Genomic DNA, 23,630 nt, shown 5'->3' with positions numbered 1-23,630 from the left:
GGCCCCACCAGGCTCTGCCCTTCCTGAGCCTTGGTCAGTGGTTGAGAATGCCTTTGCTTCTGCCTGAGAAGCCTGCTTTGGTTTTGTTTGTCTGTGATTTACCTGGGCCCTTGCCAGGCAAGGTAATGCCCTTGGTAGCCCAAGCCGATGGATAGTGGATTACACACCCCATAATCAAAGAGAACCTGGCACGAACCCCAGGAAGCATATGACAGATGCACACGTGTGAGGGCTGGTGGAGGCCAGGGGTGCCAGCTGTGCAGGAGCTAGCTCTGGACTCACAGCCTGAATCTGCCTGGGCTCTCCACCATCCCAGGTGCTTTCCTATCCTGTGTGTGTTTCCATCCTTAAAGAGGTGACGGCTTCTGTGAAGTGTGGGGCTGAGATTCTCCCAGGAGCCCCGGGCTGCAGTCACCCAACACCATCAAGTAGTACGAGGGAGGCCAGAGGATTGCCACTGGTCGCCATTGGTCCTGCCTCTGGGCCATCATCATCTTCAGGCAAACAGACATGTGTGGAGCTTCGGACAGAGCCTGGTTGGGCCCCAGGGACTGTAACTGCCAGGGAGCCACGAACTCCCTGGTTTCCGTTCTCTCTCCTGAATAACAAGTGTAAGTGATGGCTCTTACATAAACCACATGCGTGTGGCAGGGACGCCCCCAGTATTCAAGAGCTTTGAAACCTCTCCTGCTTGCGACTTGCCCATCGGGAAAGCTTCAAGCCTTTCTTCCAGAAGCTTCTACCGCAGTGAACAAGCACTACCTTCCTTCCGCACCCCTAGTCCCATCACTGTTTGTCCTGGAAGTGAGAGAAGAAGCCCTCCAGTTATTTTTCAGTCACGTCAAAGAGAAGACCCACTTGGTGCAACCAAAGTTTTCGGGGTTTTGTTGTTTTCCTTGCACGGGCCTGAGGACTGCCTCAGAAAGGACCTGTGCTGTGATGGCATGGCGGTGGCTCGAGGTGAGAGGAAGAAAGGGCGTGGCATCAGATTTGGGATTCTTTCGAGTTTCCACTCTTGGGGACAGTTACCTAACTTTGTATTTAGTTTCCCCATCTGTTACATGGGATCGTCTTCTCAGAAGATTCTTGGGAGGAGGAGATGACATGTCAGGTGTGTGTGAGCCCCCACTCCAGTGTGCACGCGGCACTTACCATGGGGTAAAGCTTCAGCCTCATGGGTGAGCACCAACCAGGCCCCTGCAGCTCCACATCATGCTGCTGACCTTCTCTGCATTGTCCGTTCGCCTGGGACACAGAGAGCAAGAACCCCTCCCGCACAGAGTGCTGGAGGAATCGGTGAGAGAGTGGTGGGTCTGGCACCCAGCAAGTGTTCCCTGGTCATCATCACCATTTTATGACCACTTGTCAGTGACTGTGACCCCTGAGTCAAGTCCACTCTGCCACCAGAGAACTGTGTTTCCCTCCAGATGCTATCCTGTGATGCCAAGCAGTGATGAACTCCAATGTGAAGCCTTGGCCTCCCCAAATGCCAGTTTCTAGCTATTTCCAAAGCAGTGTTTCCCAAACTCGAATGTGCACACCCCTTGTTACCAGTCCACAATCCATGTGCGGACACTGCAAAAGGCCAGTGTTCAAAACAGCAGAGTTGGAGCAAGGAAAGTTGTATTGATTGAGAAGGTGCCTAGTCAAGCAGATGATTCTTCAAATCCATCTTCCAAGAGCCCAGAATTCAGGTGTCTTTTATGTCAACAGAAGAGAGAATGGAAGGGACAAGAGATGATTGATCACCAAAGGCATCTGGCCACCAACAGGGATCCAAGGAAGAGTGTGAAATCTCGAAATCTCTTTGTTCTGGGTCACCATCCCTGTACACATTTCCTCACCTCCCTGGGGAGAGGCACCCCCTGGCAAGACGCTGTTTCTCCAAAAACTGTAGCCCCAAGCAGAATTTCTCTAATAATGAGCACATGTGTGGCAGGCCATGGGAGAAATGCAGGCTGGACCAGAGGTAGAGTCCGAGAAAGCAAACATGTCGGTCTGTCACACCATCCCCAGGTCCGGTTAAGAAACAGGCCCTGCCTCAGAGGTCTAGATGGGCTCCACGACTGCCCTCCCAGCAAGCTCCTGGGCCCCTTGAGCAGCCAAGTTCTAATGACTCTGCCCGTTGTTCCAGCAGCTGCCAGTAGGGGGTGCTGAGCCAGTGAAACAGGCTCAGGCCCCCTCAATGACAACTGTAAGAATCAACAAACAAATCATTCCTAAAAACCCAAGCTGTTTGCCATATGTAGAGAATGCCAGCCATCGCTATACTCATCAACACACTTATAAATAGCGTGGATTAACAAACCTCAAAGGTTCTTAGTGAACCCTGTCATCACATTGAACAGAGGTATGCTGACATGAAGCCATATGCTCACGGTTTCAGCCTCCTCCTGAGGGGTGAGTGTACTCCCCGCAGAGCCCACCTGCCTGGACCAATGTCTACAGTCGGTGCTGCCTCACACTCAGACTCCATTTTCTTTCGTTTGCATAGAGACCTTGTATGGATATTTCTGTCTACTTTCTGGGATACAGTTTCCAACAACCTTCCTTTACCCTATTATAAAATATCTCATCTTTGCTTATTCAAAGCTGGACTCCAAACATGATGGAGCATAAGATGAGGTAGTAGTTAACCACCTATCAGAAACAACACGGACCCATATTTTCATCAATGATCCATTCCAAGGAGGCAAGTGACCTGGAAAGACACAGCATGTGTTGGAGCAAAGGGAAACCTCCCAGGCACCACATACTTTTATTAGTGCTGAGCTAATCCTCATTAGGCCACAGCAGGGCCTGGGCAGGGGAATGTCCTGTGCAGGTCCTATGGCGATGGTGTGCTCTCCCGAGGGCACCCACCCCAGAGGGGACCGCTAGTCCTGCTCACTCTCCCTGTTATCCTTGGATGTGCTCAAAACACACCAGCCTAGGCTGTTCAGTTGGTACCAGCTCGAGTTCATTTTGGTGCAGCAAGGTGCACATTATTGACTCGCAGTAGCCTGCGTCCATTGTCCGCTGATGTTTACGTGTGACCGGCCCTGCCAGTCAGGTGCAAAGGCCTTCCATAAGTCAGCATGCTGCTAGACTGCTATCACTGTCCCTCTCTGGGCCACAGGCCTGGGCATATCTGTGTCCCCAACCCGGCCCCCCCCACCCCCCTACCCCCCCGTCATCCAGCCTCAGCCAGCAAGGTACAGGAGAGACGGGTGACAGCCACGCACAGACAGAGCCCCAGAGTCTTTTCCTGACTACACAGCCTCAGCTTCCTTGAGCCCTTACCAAACAGATGGATGAGCTTCGTTTTCAATGTCCAACTGAAGCTGTGCCCATAGTGCTTTCTCTCGCTTCACTGGGCCAAATGTGACAGGCTGCCTCCCAGCATGATGCCAACGGGGCTAACACCTGAAACCCAGCTCACCACCCTGTGATGGCCAAAGGCAGCCTCCAGATGCATCTTGTCCACAGGGAGCACACACCTCCATCCGCACCTCCCCGATGAACCACTGACTCTAAATCTCATCTAAATTATGAGATTTATCATGAGTTTTGAGGTCAGGAAAGCTATTTATCCTCCAGAAAGGCAACGACATGTCTCTGTGAGCTCTGGGCAGAGCAGAGGCTGTTCTCAGGGCAGGGCAAGCCCCGGAGGCTGAGGAGAGAAAGAAATAAGAGCCACTCTTCCAGCGGGGATCATGAGCATGCCTCCCAGGTCCCAGGTCCCACTTCCCAGCTTCCTGCCCATCACCCACCAGCAATTACAGAAGAAAGTGCGAGGCCCTGGGGACACTAGTGCGGGAGCCCCCTCTGTTCTGAGCAAGTCTCCTCTGGGTCTCTGTTGATTCTGAGGTTAGCCCATGCTGGGCTGTTGCCTTGGTACCCCTATACCTCTCAGCACCCCTCACTCTCTTGGTAGAAGAGCTAAGAAATCATCCCAATGACAGCAGTTGAGAACATAGAAGGAAAGAAGTGGAACTACAGAGCTCATCATGCCCTGCAGAGAAAAACTCAGCCCCTCCATCGTGTGGTGATCTGGGTGGCACCAACACCCACGTTTGAGGCAACACTGCAGGTGACAGAGCCTAGACAAAGAGCCAGAGGCCAGGAGCTCCCGATAAGTGAAGTCCCTGAGCTCTGGAAGTGGCAAATCCCCAGAGAGGGGATGCCTAACTCAACAAGAGGGGTGTTTTAAAAAACGTGGAAAACTGCGCTGAGTGTGAGCTGAAGGACAGCAGGATGGCACCAGTAGCACACACCCTTGCCTTGCAAGCCTCCCCAGGGTGAGCCCTGTCCAGGGTGTGAAGAGGGCATGAGCCTTCACACCTCACAGTGCTTCCTTAAAAACCCTCCTGTTGGCCCCTCAGGTGGCGAATCGCATTTCTCATATACCTGTAACAGTTTAACTTCCTGTCCAACCCCAGCAACTGGCTGGCCTGAACCCTGGGACACCTCACAGAAATGCAGAACTGCAGCAGGAGCCAGTCTTCAGCCTGCTCCCTCCCAAACCGCCACCCTATTTTATTTGTAGAGTTTCTATTTGTTCTCAAAGGTGTGAAGATCAAAAGTTTCTGACCCTGCTCTCTCCTGGGACCTTCTCTTCCTACTGGACACGGATATATGGATAATCAGCAGGACTTCTCTTGCCCAGTTGGCTGTGGTCACTGTCTTCTGGGTGACCCAGGCTATGTGTGCAGGTGGCTTTAAAAAGACCACTCACAGAGCAGGTGGCTGTGTTTCTCCGGAGAACCTTCTGTTAAACACCCCTGTTTCTCACAGGAGCCTTGCTGACCAGGGGCCAGGCTCGGTGCTGTTAGTCCTGGCTGGGCAGCTAAGAGGGCCAACATGCATTGATTTTAGGGAGGACTCTCACTTGGCCTCACTCGGACAAGCAAACGCACACTCTCCAGCTCCTTCAGAACCGGCAGAGACAAAAGCACGGCAGGAGGACACTTACTTGAAACATGATCATTTTTTTAAATTAAATATTTATTGTTCAGATTATTACAGTTGTTCCTCTTTTTTCCCCCCATAGCTCCCCTCCACCCGGTTCCCACCCCACCCTCTGCCCTTACACCCCCTCCCCACTCATCCATAGGTGCACGATTTTTGTCCAGTCTCTTCCCGCACCCCCACACCCCTTCCCCCCGCCCCGGAGAATAGTCAGTCCACTCCCTTTCCATGCCCCTGATTCTATTACATTCACCAGTTTACTCTGTTCATCAGATTTTTTTTCACTTGATTTTTAGATTCACTTGTTGATAGATGTGTATTTGTTGTTCATAATTTGTATCTTTACTTTTTTTCTTTTTCTTCCTCTTCTTAAAGGATACCTTTCAGCATTTCATATAATAATGGTTTGGTGGTGATGAAATCCTTTAGCTTTTTCTTGTCTGTGAAGCTCTTTATCTGACCTTCAATTCTGAATGATAGCTTTGCTGGGTAAAGTAATCTTGATTGTAGGTTCTTGGTATTCATCACTTTGAATATTTGTTGCCACTCCCTTCTGGCCTGCAAAGTTTCTGTTGAGAAATCAGCTGACAGTCATATGGGTACTCCCTTGTAGGTAACTGACTGTCTTTCTCATGCTGCTTTTAAGATTCTCTCTTTGTCTTTTGCTCTTGGCATTTTAATTATGATGTGTCTTGGTGTGGTCCTCTTTGGATTCCATTTGTTTGGGGTTCTCTGCACTTCCTGGACTTGTAAGTCTATTTCTTTCAACAGGTGGGGGAAGTTTTCTGTCATTATTTCTTCAAAGAGGTTTTCAATATCTTGCTCTCTCTCTTCTTCTGGCACCCCATAATTCAGATGGTGGTACGTTTGAAGTTGTCCTAGAGGCTCCTTACACTATCTTCGTATTTTTGGATTCTTTTTTCTTTTTGTTTTTCCAGTTGGGTGTTTTTTGCTTCTTCGTATTTCAAATCTTTGACTTGATTCTTGCGATCCTCTAGTCTGCTGTTGGAACTCTGTATAATATTGTTTATTTTAGTCAATTTAAGAAAATTGCTTAATTTCTAGTTGGCCCTTTTTCATAACCTCGAGGGTCTCACTAGATTTCTTGAGGGTCTCACTAAATTTATTGGCAGTTTCTAGAAAATTCTCGAAAAACCTTAAAAGTGTGGTTTTGAACTCTATATCCAGTAGTGTGCTTTCCTCCATTTCTGTCATTTGTGACCTGTTTCTTTGTCTCCGCATTTTTTTTATGCTTCCCTGTGTTGATAGAGTGGCTTTCTGTGCTAGGTGTCCTATAGGGCCCAGTGGCTCAGCCTCCGCAATTACCTGAGGTGGACACTCTTGATGTACCCATTTGTGGGCTTTGTGCACAGTCTTGTTATAGTTAAGCCTTGATTGTTGTAGGTATCACTGGGAGGAATTGACCTCCAGGCCAATTGGCTGTGAGAATCAGCTGTGTCTGCAGTGGGAGAACTTCTGTGCTGGAGACACCCTTATGGGGCAGGAATTGCTTCAGTGGGGCTTTGGTGCTCACTGAGTCTGCCCCCTGAGTGTGTCCCTTATGGATCTGAGGAGTTGTAATCTGGATGGTCCCACTCTGACCACTGGGTATACTGGCAGTTGGATCTCAAAGGATGTGCTAATTTAGCCTCTGCCTGAGGCTACCCAGCAGGAGCTATGGAGAGATCTGCAGATTCCTCTTCTTTGTTTGGGGTTTGGAGGTGCCCAGATGAGGCCCAGCTGTGAAGCAATGCAAGCTGCTGTGGGGCCTTGGGCCTTCTTTTGGATGTTCTGGGTCTCTCTGACCCAGCTGCAGTTTGTTAGGTAATTTTAGATTGCAAAGGGCCAGGCCTTTCATATGCAAAAGCCTCTGCTCACAGCTTGGGTGGGGCGGGGTCTCAAGGAATCAACAGGGTGGAGCAAGCAGCTATGGCTGATCCTCAGTCCTACCCTAAGAGGCTCCGAGTCTCAGTGTCCCAGTAATCACTGCAAGCACCTCTGAGAGAAAGCCGGCCTCAAGTTCCGACCGATGCCAGACAGTCCAGTTTCTCCCCGTATGAGTCTGGGTCCCCAGAGACTCACCCAGAACTGGAGTTCAGAGCAGTCAGTAACTTGAGACTCCCTCCTGATTGAAAAAAATACCCGTGTCCTCAGTTGCCAGCCCTTTCCGAGTGCACCTCCATACCTCTGCACTTTACTTCCACACCGCACCCCCTCTGAGTCTCAGTGTGCTTTTCTCTTTCCTTCTAGTTGTAGAATTTCCACTCAGCCAACCTTCCTGTGGTTCTGGATGATGTCCGTTTTGTTGTTTAGTTGTATTTTTGAAGTGGTTGTGAGAGGCAGCAATTTCCGGTGTTTACCTATGCCGCCATCTTGGTTTCTTCTTTGAAACATGATCATTTTTATTAACTGCAGAACTCAAGCTGGCCTAAGGAAGGTTGACTGTCAGGATGTCATCATTTCTGTGGTAGAACATTTTGTTTGTTTTAACCGAACAACTTAGTGATTTATCTGAACACAAAATCAGCTTCCATATTACTTCTGCTAAGTGCCACTTTTTTACATAGAATGGGAGTTTTATGAATCACCATTTTGAGAGAAGACCAAGCTCATGCCTACTCTTAAACAGTTTGGTCACAACTATTTTAAAACGTATTATGCAAAAATCCTGAAGAAAAATACACCAAATGTCAATGTTAGACAGAGGCTGTAGGTGATTCTTTTACTTCTTTCTTGCGTTTTGATTTTTTTTCTAGATTTTTAAATAATGGGCATGTCTTATTGGATAACTTGGATGGCAGGTGTTATGTGACCCTTCCAGCCCTTTATGACCTGGGACTGTGAACCAATAGCTCTGTGGCTGCACCTTGTGTTTCAGTGCTGGTGGTGGAGCTTCTGCAGGTCACTCTGAGGAGCCCACAGCGACTGTTCTCCTTGCAGGTGCGGGAGCCACCGCGGGGGTTTCTGCCCACTTCCCCAGCACCGTGGGCAGCAGCACCCTCTCTCCTTTCCATCGCGCCCATAAAGGTAGGCAGGTGCCCAGGTACTGGTCTTCTGGAGCTAACCACCTAGACGTAAGTGGGGGGAGTGGGTGGCTGGAGAGGAAGAGAGAAAATAATTATAGAAATGACCATGAAGCTCTTCTCCACTTCAAATCACCTCCCTCCTGTGGTTTAATCACAGTCAATGCCCCCAGCTGCTAGAAATTAGAAATATCTCTGGGAGGAGGGGAGCTGCTCACTCCTTGGGTATTGGCAATGCTGCTCAGGACGAGGGTGGAGAGGAGCCAGCTTCCTGGGCTGTGGTGGCCCTGATGTCAACAGCAATTCTGTTGCAGGCTTTCATCTGAACCTGCTGATCTCAACACTTGAATATCTATTTCCAATAACTACGTTTCACTCCCCAGTCCTTCTGGGGTGGAAGGATGGGGGAGGACCCCCAAGGTCAACAGTTTCTCTCAGAGCAAGACCTCACACTGGCTCCTCATCCCCTCTTTTACTGTCTCAATGCCACCTGTGGTTTAAGCATATTTATGGCCCGGTCCTCAGAGAGGCAGGGTTGCCTTCAGATTCCCACAGTGCACTCGGCACGCATGCCGGCTTCCCAAAGCAATCGAACCAAGGGCAAGCACCCCGGGGACAACTGGACAAACACAAGCCATGGCACGCGGGATGGCCAAAGGAACTTGTGGGGCTGGGTTCTCATACTAAGCAAGCATTTCGGAATCTGAAGGTCCTAGGAAGTGTCCCAGTAGCAGGGACATTGTTCACAGGGCGTGGTCTTAAGGAGAAAGGGCCCTGCCTGGTGGGTGGGTTCCTGTAGGGACACTTGAGTCCTAAGGCATTGCCTTCTCTCCCCAACTTCAGCAGAGCTCTCAGGCCAAGGACACCTGGCTGCGGCTCTGATCATTGCCATGTCCACCATCTTTATCATGGCCATCGCCATTGTCCTCATCATTATGTTCTACATCATGAAGACGAAGCCTTCTTCCCCAGGTGACTGTCCCCCAATGCCTGCCTCATATTCCCTCTCCCCTGAGCAGCTCCATCACCTTACCAGTCGATGAGCCCAGCTGCTCACACCCTTCTCTTTCTCTAACTAGCCTGCTGCACCAGCCACTCAGTGAAGAGTGTGGAAGCCCAAGTGAGCCAGGAAGGAGAGAAGAAAGAGGCCCAAGGTCTGCAAACAGAGTCCCCATAAGCATGGGAGTCTGTCTTCAGGGTGGAGATTGTCTGACCCTCTTGTCACTACCCCAGCAGCCTGGCCTTCTGACTGGCTAGGCTCTTTGCCACTTAGCACAGGGTTCCTGGGAAGGGGTGTCAGTGCAGCCACGTGGTGCTTAATCCTCAGGGCATTGTGATTTAGTCACCAAGCAGGTCTGCTAAAGAGGAAGTAAGCAGCAGAAGGACAAGCTCAGAGCTGGAGCTGACACTAACTCCTCCATCCCCCAATCTTTCTGTTTACCCACAGACAGTGTGGTGATTTTCTCTGAAAAGGATGAATTTGAGAAACTGACAGCAGCTCCAGCAAAGACTGCCAAGAGGTATGTAAAACCAAAGCAGCCCCCAGTTCCAGGCTGAAGTGAGGAGTCCTTGGGGTCCTGAGTAAGAAGGGCAGCTGGCCACGCCAGGGGAGAAGTGCTCTGAGAAACCTGGTAGCTGGCTGGAGGTTGTGCTGGGGACAGCTCCAGAGGGAGCAACCAGCAGCCAGCCAGCAGCGAGTCCTAGTCAGCCCAGGGTCTCAGCCTCACTGTTGGCCTGCAGCAGGGCCAGGGGATATTAGGGGCAGGTGGTGAACCCCTGCCATCCTCCAGGGCCAGATGCCCCAGGCCCTTCTCTACAACATGCACCTGCCTCGTGCAGACCCCACAGCTGCCTGGTTAATATGACAGTTAGTTGCTGCTGGCAGTTCACATGCTGACAGCACAGTGCTGACACCAGGACTGATATCCCCATGATACTGCAGCAGCGGTGATGGAGACGGCTACCAAACACCTGGTGCAGGTCACCCTCCAATGTGCATGTGCTACCTTCATAAGCCCTATGAGCAGGGTGCACATTGTAGGAAGCTGTCATGGGCCTACAGTCACATACCTAGGGAGTGGCAGGGCTGGGGGCCAAGCTCAGGCCATCTGGCTGCAGTGTGTGTTCCACAGGCTCTGGCCCAAGCACTAACACAGTGAAATAAGGCCCCTTAAGGAAGAGATTGGACGCATGAAGTCTTTACCATATTTGCCACACACACGTTGGGATGTAGAATCAGCCCCAGCTTTAACATCAAGAGTGAAGGGAAGTAAACTTTTTTTTAATCCTAGCCCAAGGATAAATTCCCATTTATTAGAGAGAGAGAAACATTGATCAGTTGCCTCCCACATGCACCCTGACCAGGGATTGAACCCACAACCAGGTATGTGCCCTGACTGGGAACCGAACCCATGACTTTTCTGTGTATGGGAAGACACTCCATCCATCTGAGTCACCTGGCCAGGTCATTTGGACTTAGTCCTCCTTAGGTTCCAAAAATCCATGCCACGTTAATAGTCCACCGTTGGCTGTCCCAGGACCCCATCTACACAAATGCCCCTATGGCAGATGCGGGCAGAGGCCATGCGGAGTCACCGAGCTGGCTGCGGAGGAGCAGGGGCTCCGTCCCTCCTCCCTGACTCCCAGTGTGGGAGCTTTCCAGGGGACTTGAACCTGGCAGAGCCCTGCTTTTTAGGAATGATAATGAATCAGGATGTTTGCATGGAGCTTTGGTGTTTATAAAGCGCTACCCAACGTGTTATCTCATTTAGAAAACAACATCCTGACACAAGGGTAGGAAGCAAACTTAGGTCATAAAATCTTTGCACACTGGGCAAGAAAAGCAATTGTGTGTGCTCAACGTGGCAGTCCTGTAGAAAATGGTTATTTCTGATAAGTGCCTCTGTTGCCAATGGTCATTTTTCACAAATTTTTGGTCTGAGTAACTTCGTGCACATCTGGCAAGGGTATGCCAGGTCCAAGCTGCTGTTACCAGGAGAGAACCCAGGCTGGCAGCTGTGTGGTGGGGACTGGGTTCTGCAGTGTGCCTCTTGCAGACAAGTCGCTCCTCCAACCTTCCTCTGTCTAATCCAGGGGTGGGCAAACTTTTTGACTCAAGGGCCACAATGGGTTCTTAAACTGGACCGGAGGGCCGGAACAAAAGCATGGATGGAGTGTTTGTGTGAACTAATATAAATTCAAAGTAAACATCATTACATAAAAAGGTACGGTCTTTTTTTCAATTGTTTTATTCATTTCAAACGGGCTGGATCCGGCCCGCGGGCTGTAGTTTGCCCACAGCTGGATCCCATGTGGTGTCAGCCACTCTCTGTCTGTCCTTCCAGCCATTTCTCATTCCCAAGAGGAGGGGAATGGGGGGGAAGAACACTCAAAAGGGCAGGGACACATCCTATGACTTAAGTTTCCTCTAAAGACGAAGGAAATATTTGGGGACCTTACTTGTTTCATACACAAATGTTAAATAAAAATTAACACTCAGCAATTGTTTTAAAAGACAAGTCACTGAGCTTTCATCCCCTCTGCCTTCTCTCAGGTCTTAGGGGAAGGGCCTGAGGCCACTCAGTGGTCTGGGACAGTGGTGCCTTCCCACCTGGCCTGCACACAGTGGGGCCAGCAGCAGGCCAGCCAGCGCCCCCAGGGGCCGGAACCCTGGTGGGCGTCTCTCACCATTTCTGCTTTCTTTGTATCATTCTGTCCCCTCGGTTATGTTGAGTGTGGGCTTCATTACTGCAATCCAGTTATTAGCAAATATAATTCTTTAGCCAAACCACAGGAAACAAGCAGGATGCCTATAAGAAAAGAATGTTGTTTTCATATATTTGGAATGATTTTGAGAGTTTGAGCTTCAACCCACATGTGCTTAGGGGTGCGGGCTAGGCAGTGAGCAGCGGTGTGACTGAGCCACCCGCCTTCCTGCAAGATTTTCCAGAGCCCCTCCCTGGGCTGCTGTGGTGCTCACCCCATGGGCACACATCTCAGCCAGCCCCCCTCCCAGGGGCTCCCCAGGCTCAGGCTGTGTATGTGCATGGGCTCTGTGTTCAGTTATCCCAGAGAGCTGGCCCGCCACATCACCTTGTTTGCTACATGAAGACACAAGGTTGAGCTCTGTGCTTCTCTGGATGAAATATAGAAAGCCATATCATATTCAAGAACCCTTTCCCAAACTGGATGGGGTGGAGGGATGAGCTGGTGCCATCCCTACCTCACTGGTCCCTGCGAGTCCCCCTCACCCAGTGCCTGTGGGCCACCCTGCATCCACCCTCCTTGTCCGGAAAGGAACAGAGAGCAGGCTGTGGCTTTCTCATCTCGTGCCCACGAGCTGCTGAGTAAAAGCTTAAGAAACTTGTCCCTGCTCTGCCCATCACTGGAAGGACGTGTCCAGGCGGCACCTTCCCAGGCAACGCTAATAAAACCCCTTCTTGTTTCCACAGTGAGAACGATGCCTCGTCTGAGAACGAGCAGCTGCTGAGTCGGAGCATGGACAGTGATGAGGAGCCCGCCACCGACAAGCAGGGCTCCCCGGAGCTGTGCCTGCTGTCGCTGGTCCACCTGGCCAGGGAGAAGGCGGCCACCACCCCCAAGTCAGCCGGGGTGAGGCTCTGGCAGTCCATGCGCACACCTTGCGATTCACTGTGCGGCTGAGTAACGCCCAGGAGACACGAGCCCCTTCTCCAATGAGTCTGCTGTGGGGCACGGCGTTACTCCCACCGCCCAAGTTAGCAAACACAGCTGGAGTGACAGATTTAAAACAAAAGATTGTAAAAATAGAAAACTTATTTCTCTTATGTAGCTTCATAGAAGAAAATAAATAAGCAAAGACAAAAAGTTAAAATTGCTTGGACTGCCATAGGACAGAAAAAACTTTGTAAACATATTGCCCTATATCAGTGTTGGCAAACCTTTTGAGCTCGGCGTGTCAGCGTTTTGAAAAACCCTAACTTAACTCTGGTGCCATGTCACATATAGAAATTTTTTGTTATTTGCAACCATAGTAAAACAAAGACTTATATTTTTGATATTTATTTTATATATTTAAATGCCATTTAACAAAGAAAAATCAACCAAAAAAATGAGTAGCTATATGAATACATAGTTATATACTATATGCATGCATAGCTATATACTATAGAACAAATAGCTGTGTACTATCTGATCACATAGCCATATAGCGACTTAGCAGGCACATTTTCATGTAAAAATGCTCCACGTGGTTTGTCACCTGAAGCAAGCCACCTGAAAGGTGCCGTGGAGGGGTGTGGGGCTGCCTGCCCTAGGCTGCTTGAGAGTCTGGCAGCCAAGCCTCAGGGCAGCTCTGTTGCTAGACAGTGCTGCCCTTGGTAAAAGCGTCCCTATTGAGAGACTAGGTCGGGCCTGGGTTCTGACAGAGACCTCATGAGCTGCCCAGCTCAGTGGCCTCTGCAGTGGGGCCTGTCGCTTGCTGAGCCCTGGAGGCCTAGGGGGTGGTTACGCGGGGCCGGGGCCTTTCAAGCGGGGCCAGTTCTACACCTGCCCGTTCCGGGCCTCATCTCCTGGCTGCCTGCTGGCAAGCTGAGGTCCCCGCATTTATCCTACAAAGAGACCAGTGCACATGTGGCCTCTGGTTGTCTTGTGAGTCTATGCCCAGTGAGCCTAAGAAACCCGCCGTGGGCAGGAAGGGTGCTTGAGTTGCAACAGCCCAGAGGAAGGCTTTCTCTCTGAATTACAGGTAAGATGTTCACGTGAGGACTTGATTCAGCATCACTAGCTGGAAACCAGGGGATAGCAGCTTTCTGCCAACACTGAGATGGAAGACTTGATTCATTGTTTTCTACCATTCCCTCCTTTCTGAAAATTAACATTCTCTGAACTATTTTCATAGATTCAAAGTCGAAGGAAAAAGATACTGGATGTGTATGCCAACGTGTGTGGAGTTGTCGAAGGTGAGCATAAGGAGGACTGTCCAGGGGGACACTCACCCAGGTCTCGCTTCCCAACCGCCGGGGAGGGCCTGAGAAAAGTCACCCGTCCAACTTGTCATGCTCCTCATCAGAAGCGCTGGCGGAACCGATTTCAGGTGGAGGGACATGGAATTTGATTCCAAGCTATGTTAACACATTTCCCCAGCATTTCCCTTCAGGCCAAGGAGCCAGCATTCCCCTAGTGCAGGGCCTCGCTGAGGGGCACATGGAGTCAGGACACCGGCTGCTCTAGCGAGAGCAGGGGTAGAAGGGCTAGGTGTCCTCCCGTGCCCCAGATGCTGTCTCTTTCTGGCATTATCATCTCCAAAGTCTTTGATAATCATCAGTTATCCAAAATGTGATAGCCGTCCTTCCCTTCCCTCTCACTCGCGGCGTGTGGCGGTCTCCCCTCGTAAAGATGTCTCCTAAACAAACTGAGTCGGACTGCCTTACTAACTGCAGTTCAGGCTGTGGGCAGGACTGAGTTTATATTCTGGTTATATTTCTATCTGAAACCAGAATCCACACTCCCAATTCCTTCCAAACGAAGTTTCTGTATTACTGTCTTGTCTCCCAGGAGGCACAACTCTCCTCACTGAGGTTAGGGGGCTTCCCCAGCTTCAGCAGGCCACTTGGTTTTGTCTCCCTGGCCCCCTCCATCTGGCCTCCCCAGCTGGCCCAGGCAGCAGGTGTGTAGCCTGGTACCCACTCATTTCTCCACTTGGGCCAAGCCCAGCACACTGAACCCAGGGCAGGCTTATTGGCTGGGTGTTCTGTTGGTCAGAAATAACTCCTGAGGCTGAATCCAGGGGGCCAAGAACTCTACTCAGCTGTGTGCTGAAATGTGGCCTCGCTCCATAAAGTCAGGCCCCAGGCCAGCCTGTCTGATCCAGCTTATGCGGCTGGGAGCCATCAGCTGCCCAGTGGAGGATGGTCTGAGATTTGCATTCTATCACCCAGGAAAGCTCTTCTCTGCTCCAACGATGTCTTTGTTATAAGAGCCCAGACCTCAGGGTCAGCGATTTTTCAAATTAATTTTAGCAAAGAGGAGCTCCTCCAGTGAGACTGGGAGGGTGAAGGGCTTGGAATCCTGTGCACTCAGCTACGCTCTCATGTGCCTACAGCGCCCACGGTGCCACTGAGAACCTTAGACCAGCAGTGCCCAGCCTTGAGTGAACATTAGCCCCTCGGAGAGTCTTACACTAGCTCCCTCTAAACACCTGCCCCAAGACCCTGATGTAATTAGTCTGGGGTGAGTCCCAGGCATCAGTGTCTTTTGTTGTGTTTTTAATTAAACTTTTCCTTTTGAGATCATCGTATTGGTAAGAGATAATACAGAGAGGCCGTGTGATACTCTTTACCCAGTTTCTCCCAATGGTAACATCTTGCCAGGCCATCCCTAGAGTCACAACCGGGATGTTGACATGGATGCACTGAAGACAGCCCACAAGGATATCTCTACTTGCCCTTCTGTAGCCACACTCACTTCCTAGCTAGCCACCCCCAGCAACCACTAATTTGTTCTTCATTTCTATAGTTTAGTTTTGTAATTTCAAAATTGTTATATAAGTGGAATCATACACTACTGTAACCTCTTGCAAATGTCTTTTTTCATTAAGCATAATTCATTGGAGATGCATCCAGATTGGCACATGTATTGTAGTTTGTTTCTTTTTATTCCTAACTAGTAGTCTGTGTTAAGGATGTACCAAATTTGTTTAATCACTCATTCATCCATTTAAGAACATCTTGGTTGTTTCCAGTTTGGGGCCATTACAAATAAAGCTGCTGTAAATGTTCATGTAGAGGGATTTATGTGAACATAAATCATTATTTCTCTGGGATAAATGCCCAGAATTGTTGGGTGGTATGGTAGATTAGTGTTTTTTAAAACTGGCAAACGACTTTCCAAAATGGCTGTACCATTTAATTCTTACTAGCAATGTATGAGTGACCCAGTTTCTCCACATCCTTGCCAGCATTTGGTGGTGTTACTCTTTTTATTTCAGTCATTCTGTTATGTGTCTTTGATATCTCATTGTGGTTTTTATTTGTATTTCCTTAATGTTGGAGCATCTTTTCATGGGCTTATTTGCCATCTGTATGACTCTTTGGTAAAATGTTTCTTCATGTCTTTTGCCCATCTTTCAGTTGAATTGTGTGATTTTTTATTTTATTTATTTATTTATTTATTTTTGCTGTTGAATTTTGGGAGTTTTTCAATGTATTCTAGATACTAGCCCTTTGATGGATTTGTGATTTGCAAATATTTTCTCTACTTTGTATCTTGTCTTTTCATTCTCTTAATAAGGTCTTTCACAGAGCAAAGTTTAAATTTTGATAAGTCATATTTATCATTTTCCTTTTATAGATTGCTTTTGGTATCAAAGCTAAGATCACTTTGCCTTGCTCTAGATCCCAATGATTTTTTTTCCTGTGATTTTTAATTTTGCACGTAAGTCCATGAGCAGTTGGAGTTAATTTTCACATAATATGAGACTTAGGTTGAGGTTTTGTTTTGTTTTTTCCTCTACATTTCACTTCCTCCTGCAACATTTGTTAAAAAGACTATCGTTCCTCCATTGAATTGCTTTTGCACCTTTGTCAAAAATCAGCTTGGGCATACTTGTGTGGGTGTATTTTCTGGTTTCTCTGTTCTTTTCCATTGATCTGTGCATCTATTCCTCTGCCAAAATCACATAATCTTGAATATATATATATATATATATATATATATATATATATATATATCCAGAATGACTGGAATGACCACTCCCTATGATGCGCAAGAGCTGCCCCCTGGTGGTCAATGCACTCCCACAGCCAACCTCCCCCAGCCGGCCAACCTCCCGTGGTTCCTCTCCCTAGCCCGGGCTAGGATTGGGAACCAGGGGTGGGTGGCAGCGGACACGAACCCTTTCTCAGGGAGGCTGAGGGCCAGCTCCCTCCTCAGGGCCAGCAGCCAACCTCCCGTGCCCCGACCCTCCTCCTGGCCAGCAGGCCCCAATCAGTCCACTGCCCACCCGCCGTGGTGGCGGTACAGTGGTGAGGGAAGGAGGAGAGGGGGAGGCGTGGAACCCTGTGGTGGCAGGGCGCCAACGATGGCAGTATCAGTGTCTGGCATCAGTTCCTTCCATGCCCAGCCCAGCGACTGTCCCCTCCTCTCTGGCCATTGATCGGCCTGGCCCCTATTGGCCTTGATTGCCAGCCAGGCCCAGGGACTCCGCCCGTGCATGAATTTCGTGCACTGGGCCTCTAGTATTTATATAAGTCTTGAAATCAGACAGACATTGTTCCCACTTTATTCTTTTTTCTTTATTGTTTTAGTTATTCTAGTTCCTATGCCTTTCCATATAAATTTTAGAATAATTGTTCCTATATCTACAAAATATTTTGGTGGGATTTTGATAGGAATTGCAGCAAACCTGTATACCAAGGTTTGGGAGATATGACATCTATACTATATAAACCATGAAAATGGTATGACTCTTCATTTATTTAGATTTTCTTTTATTCCTTTCACCAGCATGATATAGTTTTTCCGAATACAAGTCCTGTACCTATTTTGATAGACTTATACCTAAGTATTTCATTTATTTTTGAATGATTATAAATGATGTTTTACTTTAATTTCAGTGTCTGTTTTAATTGCTAGTATATAGAAATATAATTGATTTTTGTATGTCTATCTTATATCCTGTGGCCTTGCTGAAGTCACTTATAAGGTTTGGTTCTCTGGTAGATTCCTTGACAATCACCCAGATAATCACATCTGCAGATGGGGACAATTTGATTTCCTTTTTCCAATCTGTATGCCCGTTCCTGCCTCATCGCACTGGCTGTAACTTCAGTACTATGTGACTAAGAATGAGGAGAGCAGACATCCTTGCCTTGTTCCTAATCTTGAAGGGAAAGCATTCAGTTTTTCACCATTAAGTATAACATTAGCCTAGGGTGTTTTTTGTTTGTTTGTAATTTACATTAATTTTGTGAATAGATTACATTATTTCTTAAATATTGGATCAGTCTTTCATCCCTGGAATAAAGCCCACTCTTATGAATATAATTCTTTTAATATATTGTTGAATTCTATTGTCTAATCTTTTTTATTATTTCTTTATTGATTTCAGAGAGGAAGAGAGAAGGAGAGAGAGATAGAAACATCAATGATGAGAGAGAGTCACTGATCGGCTGCCTCCTGCACACCTCCCACTGGGGATTGAGCCCACAACCCAGGCAGGTGCCCTTGGCTGGAATCGAACCCAGGACCCTCAGTTTTCAGGCTGACGCTCTATCCACTGAGCCAAATCGGCCAGGGCTATTGGCTAATCTTTTGTTGAGGATTTTGCATCTGCTAGTACATTCAGGAGGGATATTGGTCTTTAGTGTTCTTTTTTTTTGTACTGGTTTTGGTATCAAGCTAATACTAGTTTCACAGAATAAGCTGGGGAGTGTTTCCTCCTTTTCTATTTTCCAGATTTTATGTAGAATTAGTGTTAATTCTTTGAATTTGGTAGAGTTCTCCAATGGAACCATGGGAGCCTATAGATTTTTCTTGGGGAGTAGTGATTTTTAAAACTACAAATTGTACTTCTTTAATCATGATAAGGCTGTTCAAATTATCCACTTCAAACTGGGTGAGTGGCGGTAGCTTATGCTTTTTGAGGAATTGTTCCATTTCATCGAAGTTGTCAAATTTATATGTGTATTCCCTTATTATCTTTTTGACATCTTCAGGGTCTGTAGTGATATGCTCAATTGCTTGATATTGATAATTTGTGTCATATTTTTATTTTTTTATTTAAAAATCTTACTAGAGACTAGTCCATTTTTTTAAATATATTTTATTGATTTTTTTACAGAGAGGAAGAGAGAGAGATAGAGAGTAATCTTACTAGAGACTAGTCCATTTTGTTGATCTTTTCAAAGAATTGGCTGGCTCTTTTCAAGTTTAGCTCTATTGTTTTTCTTTTTTCAATTGCATTGATTCATGCTCTTATCTTTATTATAGCTTTCTTTCTGTTTACTTTGGGTATATTTTGCTAATCTTTTTCTAGATGCTTGAGATGGGAGCTTAGATTAATGATTTGAGATTTGCCTCTTTCGTAATATATCTATTTTATGTATTTTGTAACATATCTATCCATCTTATATTGCTTTAGGTGTGTCCTAAAAATTTTGATATGTTGTATTTTCATTTTAAATTATTTTAAAAATTTCCTTTCAGATTTCTGTTTTGACTCCTGTATTATTTAGAAGTGTTTGTTTAGTCCTCATAGCACACCAAATGCATTAACAGTGGTGCAAGACAGAGGCCAGGTGAATAGCGGAGCTCGCAGATTGCACTGAGAGTCAGCACTGTGGAGTTATTCCCAATGCCAGTGGCTCTGCTCGAGGAGGGAGGCAGGATACAGAGCAGGAAGTGACTGCCAGTGACCCTTTCCAACCTGGGAAGCACCAATAGTTTTTGGTTCTGGAACCTCCCAGAAAGATGAGGACCCCCACATCTTTCCTCCCTCACCCTCACATACAAACCAATCTTCTTAGAACAGAAAGTCAAGGAAGCTGGCAGAAACCTAATAAAGGTCTCTGAAAACAGTGTTTCTGCATTTGAAAAATAAACCATGTCTATAAATGCAATAACTCCATGGGTAAGTAAATGTAATGAACCAAATTCAACCTCTGCTAAAAAAAAAAAAAAAAGTGTGTTGTTTAATTTCCAAATGTGTGTGAAGATTTTCCTGTTATCTTTCTGTTATTGATTTATAGTTTGAGTTCATTGTGAGAATACATTCTGCATACAGTTTCAGTTATTTTAAATTATTTTGTTGAAGTATAAGGCCTGCACTTGAAAAGAATGTATATTCTGTTATTATTGGTTGGAGTGTTCTGTAAATGTTGATTGGATTCTTTTGGTTAATGGTGTGGTTAAGTTCTATATTGTAATTATTCTACCAGTTACTGAGGAAGAGGGGTTGAAGTTTCCAACTATAATTGTGGATTTGTCTATTTATTCTTTTAGTTCTGCCAGCTTTTATTTCACATCTTTGGGGCTCTGTTGTTTGATGCATACACATATAGGATTGCTCTGCCTTCTTTCTGAATAGACCCTTTTATCATTATATTATGTCCCTCTATGTCTCTGATAATTTCCTCTGTTCTGAAGTCTACTCTATCTGCTGTGATAGCCACTTCTGCTTTTCTTTTATTAATGTTTACATGATATATCTTTTTTTCATTATTTTACTTTCAACCTGTCCACAGCATTTTACCAGCCATTATTTTACTAGCTTCAGTGACATATATAAACCTTACCTCCCTATATCCTTTCTGTTTATATATTTCCTCTACATGTAGTTAGAACCACATCTATTGCATCAACTTACGATAATAATTCAGAAAACTTGAAAAGGAAAAAAAGCCTATTATATTTACTCAAATTATGCTTACTGTGTTCTTTTCTGATGTTCCAAGGTTTATTCTTTTATCATTTCCTTTTTGTTTAGGGACTTCCTTTAGTCATTCTTTTAGAGTAGCTTTGGTAGTGACAAATTCATTTAGTTTTTCTTTATCTTCGAATGTCTTGATTTTGCCTTCATTCTTAAAAGATATTTTCACTGGGTATATGATACTGGGTTGACAGCCCTTTTCTTTTATTACTGGAAAACACTGTGCCACTTCCCTCTGCTTCCAGATTTCTGTTCAGAAGCCCACTGTCATTCTAATTGTTTTTCCCTATAGGTAAGGTGTGGCTTTTCTCTGGCTGCATTTAAGATTTTCTTGTCTTTAGTTTTCAGAAGTCTATTTATGATGTGTCTGGAAATGACTTCCCTTGAGTTTATCCTGTTTGGAGTTTTCTCAGATTTTTTAATCTATAGGCTTTAGTTTCTTTCCAAGTTTGGAAAGTTTTCAGCCATTATTATTTCTTTAAGCCCCACTTTCCTTCTCCTTACCTAGGACTCCATGAAACAAATGTGAGACTTTTTGTCACGGTGTCACAGGTCCCTAGGGCTCTGTGTTTTTCAGTTTACTTTATCTCTGTTGTTCAGATTCAGTAATTTCCATTCTATTATCCAGTTTACTAACTCTTTCCTCTGTCTTTATTCTGCCATTGGACATATCTAATGAGTTTTCTATTTTTTGCTTTATATTTTCTTTTGCTTTATGTTTTCTATCTTTTGCTTTCAATATTATTTATTTATTTCAAGCATGTTTGAAATTACTTTTGAAGCATTTTTATCATGCCTTACTTAAAAACTTTGTCAGATAATTTTAACATATCTTACGTCAGTGTTTGTATCTATTGGTTGTCCTTTTTTCATTGATTTGTGATGTTTCTGGTTCTTGGTATGAAGAGTGAGTATCTATTTAAACCTAGAGTTGTATGTCCTGTTATGAGACTCTGGATCTTACTTAAGCCTTCTATTGTAGCTGGCTTCCTGTGATGCCTCTGTGATAGGGGGAAGGGCGCCACCTTGTTACTGGCAGGTGTGGTGCAGGTAGATGTTCAAGTTCCCACTCAGCCTTATTTGACATCCAATTGTTGGCTCCTTTTCATTGCTGGTTTGGGAGTGGGAATCTGTTTCTCCAAGTGGTCTCCACTGATACAATGGGAGTTGAGGGCTTGTTACCAGCTGACAATAAGTAAGTCCAGGCTCCCTACTTAGCCTTCCCTGACACCACCTGGTGCAGGGTTGTAGCCAGACTCCTCCTCAGTCAGCCTCTGCTGGCCTTGGTGGTGGTAGAACCACAGTTTTTCTGTGGCGTTCGGCTGCAATAAAGCATTATTGTCTAAATGTTTTCTTCTTGCTAAGCTTCTCTTTTCCTAGTGCTTTAATTAGAGAGAACAGGCATTTGTTGAAGGTATTTTTGTTATTGTTGGAATTTGGATTGCTGAACTCTTCAGCTCCATGATTTGGATGATGAGGCAAAAGAAAACCCAAGGAACTCACCACTGTATCATTGCCCCAGTCCGGAGGTCCTCGGCAGTCATTTTTTTCTCCACTTTCTAGAATCTTTTTATGTTTGCTTTATATATAGTGCCAGGGGTTTTAGCTCTACTTACTCAGAGAAATATTCCATCTTCCAGAAGTGGCAACACATCAATTTTTTTAAAATGCTTCTAAGTGAATCTAATGCAGCCATGGGCAAACTACGGCCCGTGGGCCGGATCCGGCCCATTTGAAATGAATAAAACTAAAAAAAAAAAAAAGACCGTACCCTTTTATGTAATGATGTTTACTTTGAATTTATATTAGTTCACACAAACACTCCATCCATGCTTTTGTTCCGGCCCTCTGGTCCAGTTTAAGAACCCACTGTGGCCCTCGAGTCAAAAAGTTTGCCCACCCCTGATCTAATGTGTAGCAAAGTCTGTGAACCACTGAGTTGGCTCAGATTTCTCAAACACCAAGATTGGTCTGTCTTTGAGAGCACCTTTCATAAAGGCCACTACTGTCCCCGGAAAGGGTCATGGTACTATCCCTTTGACTTCCTTCCTTGCCCAGGTCCAAGTATGCAGGGTTACTCAACTGAGAGTAGCCTGTATGGAAGGCTTTGGTGACTGCTGAAAATGGTGTTGAGAGGATAACTGTTATAGTCAATATGGTTATGGTAGTTATTTTCTTAGGAGAAGAAAGGCCATTAATGATATTGAGGTTTATGAAAAAACTTCTCATGTGGCTGCCGAAGTCCTGTGTACTATTTGCCGTAAGCTATGCATTTATTTTGAGTGGTTTTCTGTATCTGTGTTTTATTTTACATATTTTTAAAAGGTTTAAAAATAATTTAATGGTGTTGTCTTCTGTTGACTGCCATCTGCAGCATCTGACTGTGGCCCTTCCTTTCCACAGGCCTCAGCCCTACGGAGCTGCCATTTGATTGCCTTGAGAAGACCAGCCGAATGCTCAGCTCCACATACAACTCTGAGAAGGCTGTTGTGAAAACGTGGCGCCACCTGGCAGAGAGCTTTGGACTAAAGAGGGACGAGATTGGGGGCATGACAGATGGCATGCAGCTCTTTGATCGCATCAGCACCGCAGGTTACAGCATCCCAGAGCTGCTCACAAAATTGGTGCAGATAGAGCGGCTGGATGCTGTAGAGTCCTTGTGTGCAGACATACTGGAGTGGGCCGGCGTACCACCTGCCTCCCAGCTGCCCACTACATCCTGAAGAGCATGCCTGTGGAACATTCTTCTTGGGATGCACCAAGGATCTAATGAGAGCTCAGGATCTAATGACTCTAGGGCTGTGGGTGATGCCAATAGATGGCCAAGAGTCAAGGGTATGTTACCAGAGTATGCCTTAGGCCAGGGGTCCTCAAACTTTTTAAACAGGGGGCCAGTTCACTGTCCCTCAGACGGTTGGAGGGCTGGAGTATAGTTTTTAAAAAAAACTATGAACAAATTCCTATGCACACTTCACATATCTTATTTTGAAGTAAAAAAAACAAAACGGGAACAAATACAATATTTGTATTTGCATGTGGCCTACGGGCCATAGTTTGAGGACCCCTGCCTTAGGCTGTTTCAAGGAACAAGAGGAAATGAGGCCATCTTCCACTCTAACTAAAGACTAAAGCTAGGATACTCCCAGCTACCCACCTGCAGCTCACCAGGTAGAATAAATATTTATTCAGCTAGCCCACTCACTATGAACTTGTTTAGGGGATATTGTTGGACATTCAAGTGAGCCAAATAA

At 46.3% G+C, this 23,630-nt stretch overlaps 1 protein-coding gene across 1 annotated transcript in view; it reads left to right on the top strand.

Moving 5' to 3' along the window:
- Positions 1-23,292, top strand: part of EDAR (ectodysplasin A receptor) — a 34,043-nt gene extending 10,751 nt beyond the window's left edge. The window contains exons 5-11 of the mRNA XM_059686041.1: positions 7,891-7,977; positions 8,820-8,945; positions 9,053-9,127; positions 9,421-9,493; positions 12,425-12,584; positions 13,852-13,912; positions 22,783-23,292. Of these exons, the coding sequence (XP_059542024.1) occupies positions 7,891-7,977; positions 8,820-8,945; positions 9,053-9,127; positions 9,421-9,493; positions 12,425-12,584; positions 13,852-13,912; positions 22,783-23,102 (902 nt within the window). The 3' untranslated portion in view covers positions 23,103-23,292. The remainder of the gene's footprint in view (positions 1-7,890; positions 7,978-8,819; positions 8,946-9,052; positions 9,128-9,420; positions 9,494-12,424; positions 12,585-13,851; positions 13,913-22,782) is intronic.
- Positions 23,293-23,630: the final 338 nt, after the last annotated feature.

The sequence above is a fragment of the Myotis daubentonii genome, chromosome 3 (assembly GCF_963259705.1).
Source record: "Myotis daubentonii chromosome 3, mMyoDau2.1, whole genome shotgun sequence".
Taxonomy (NCBI): domain Eukaryota; kingdom Metazoa; phylum Chordata; class Mammalia; order Chiroptera; family Vespertilionidae; genus Myotis; species Myotis daubentonii.
This window is presented reverse-complemented; position numbering and strand designations above follow the sequence as displayed.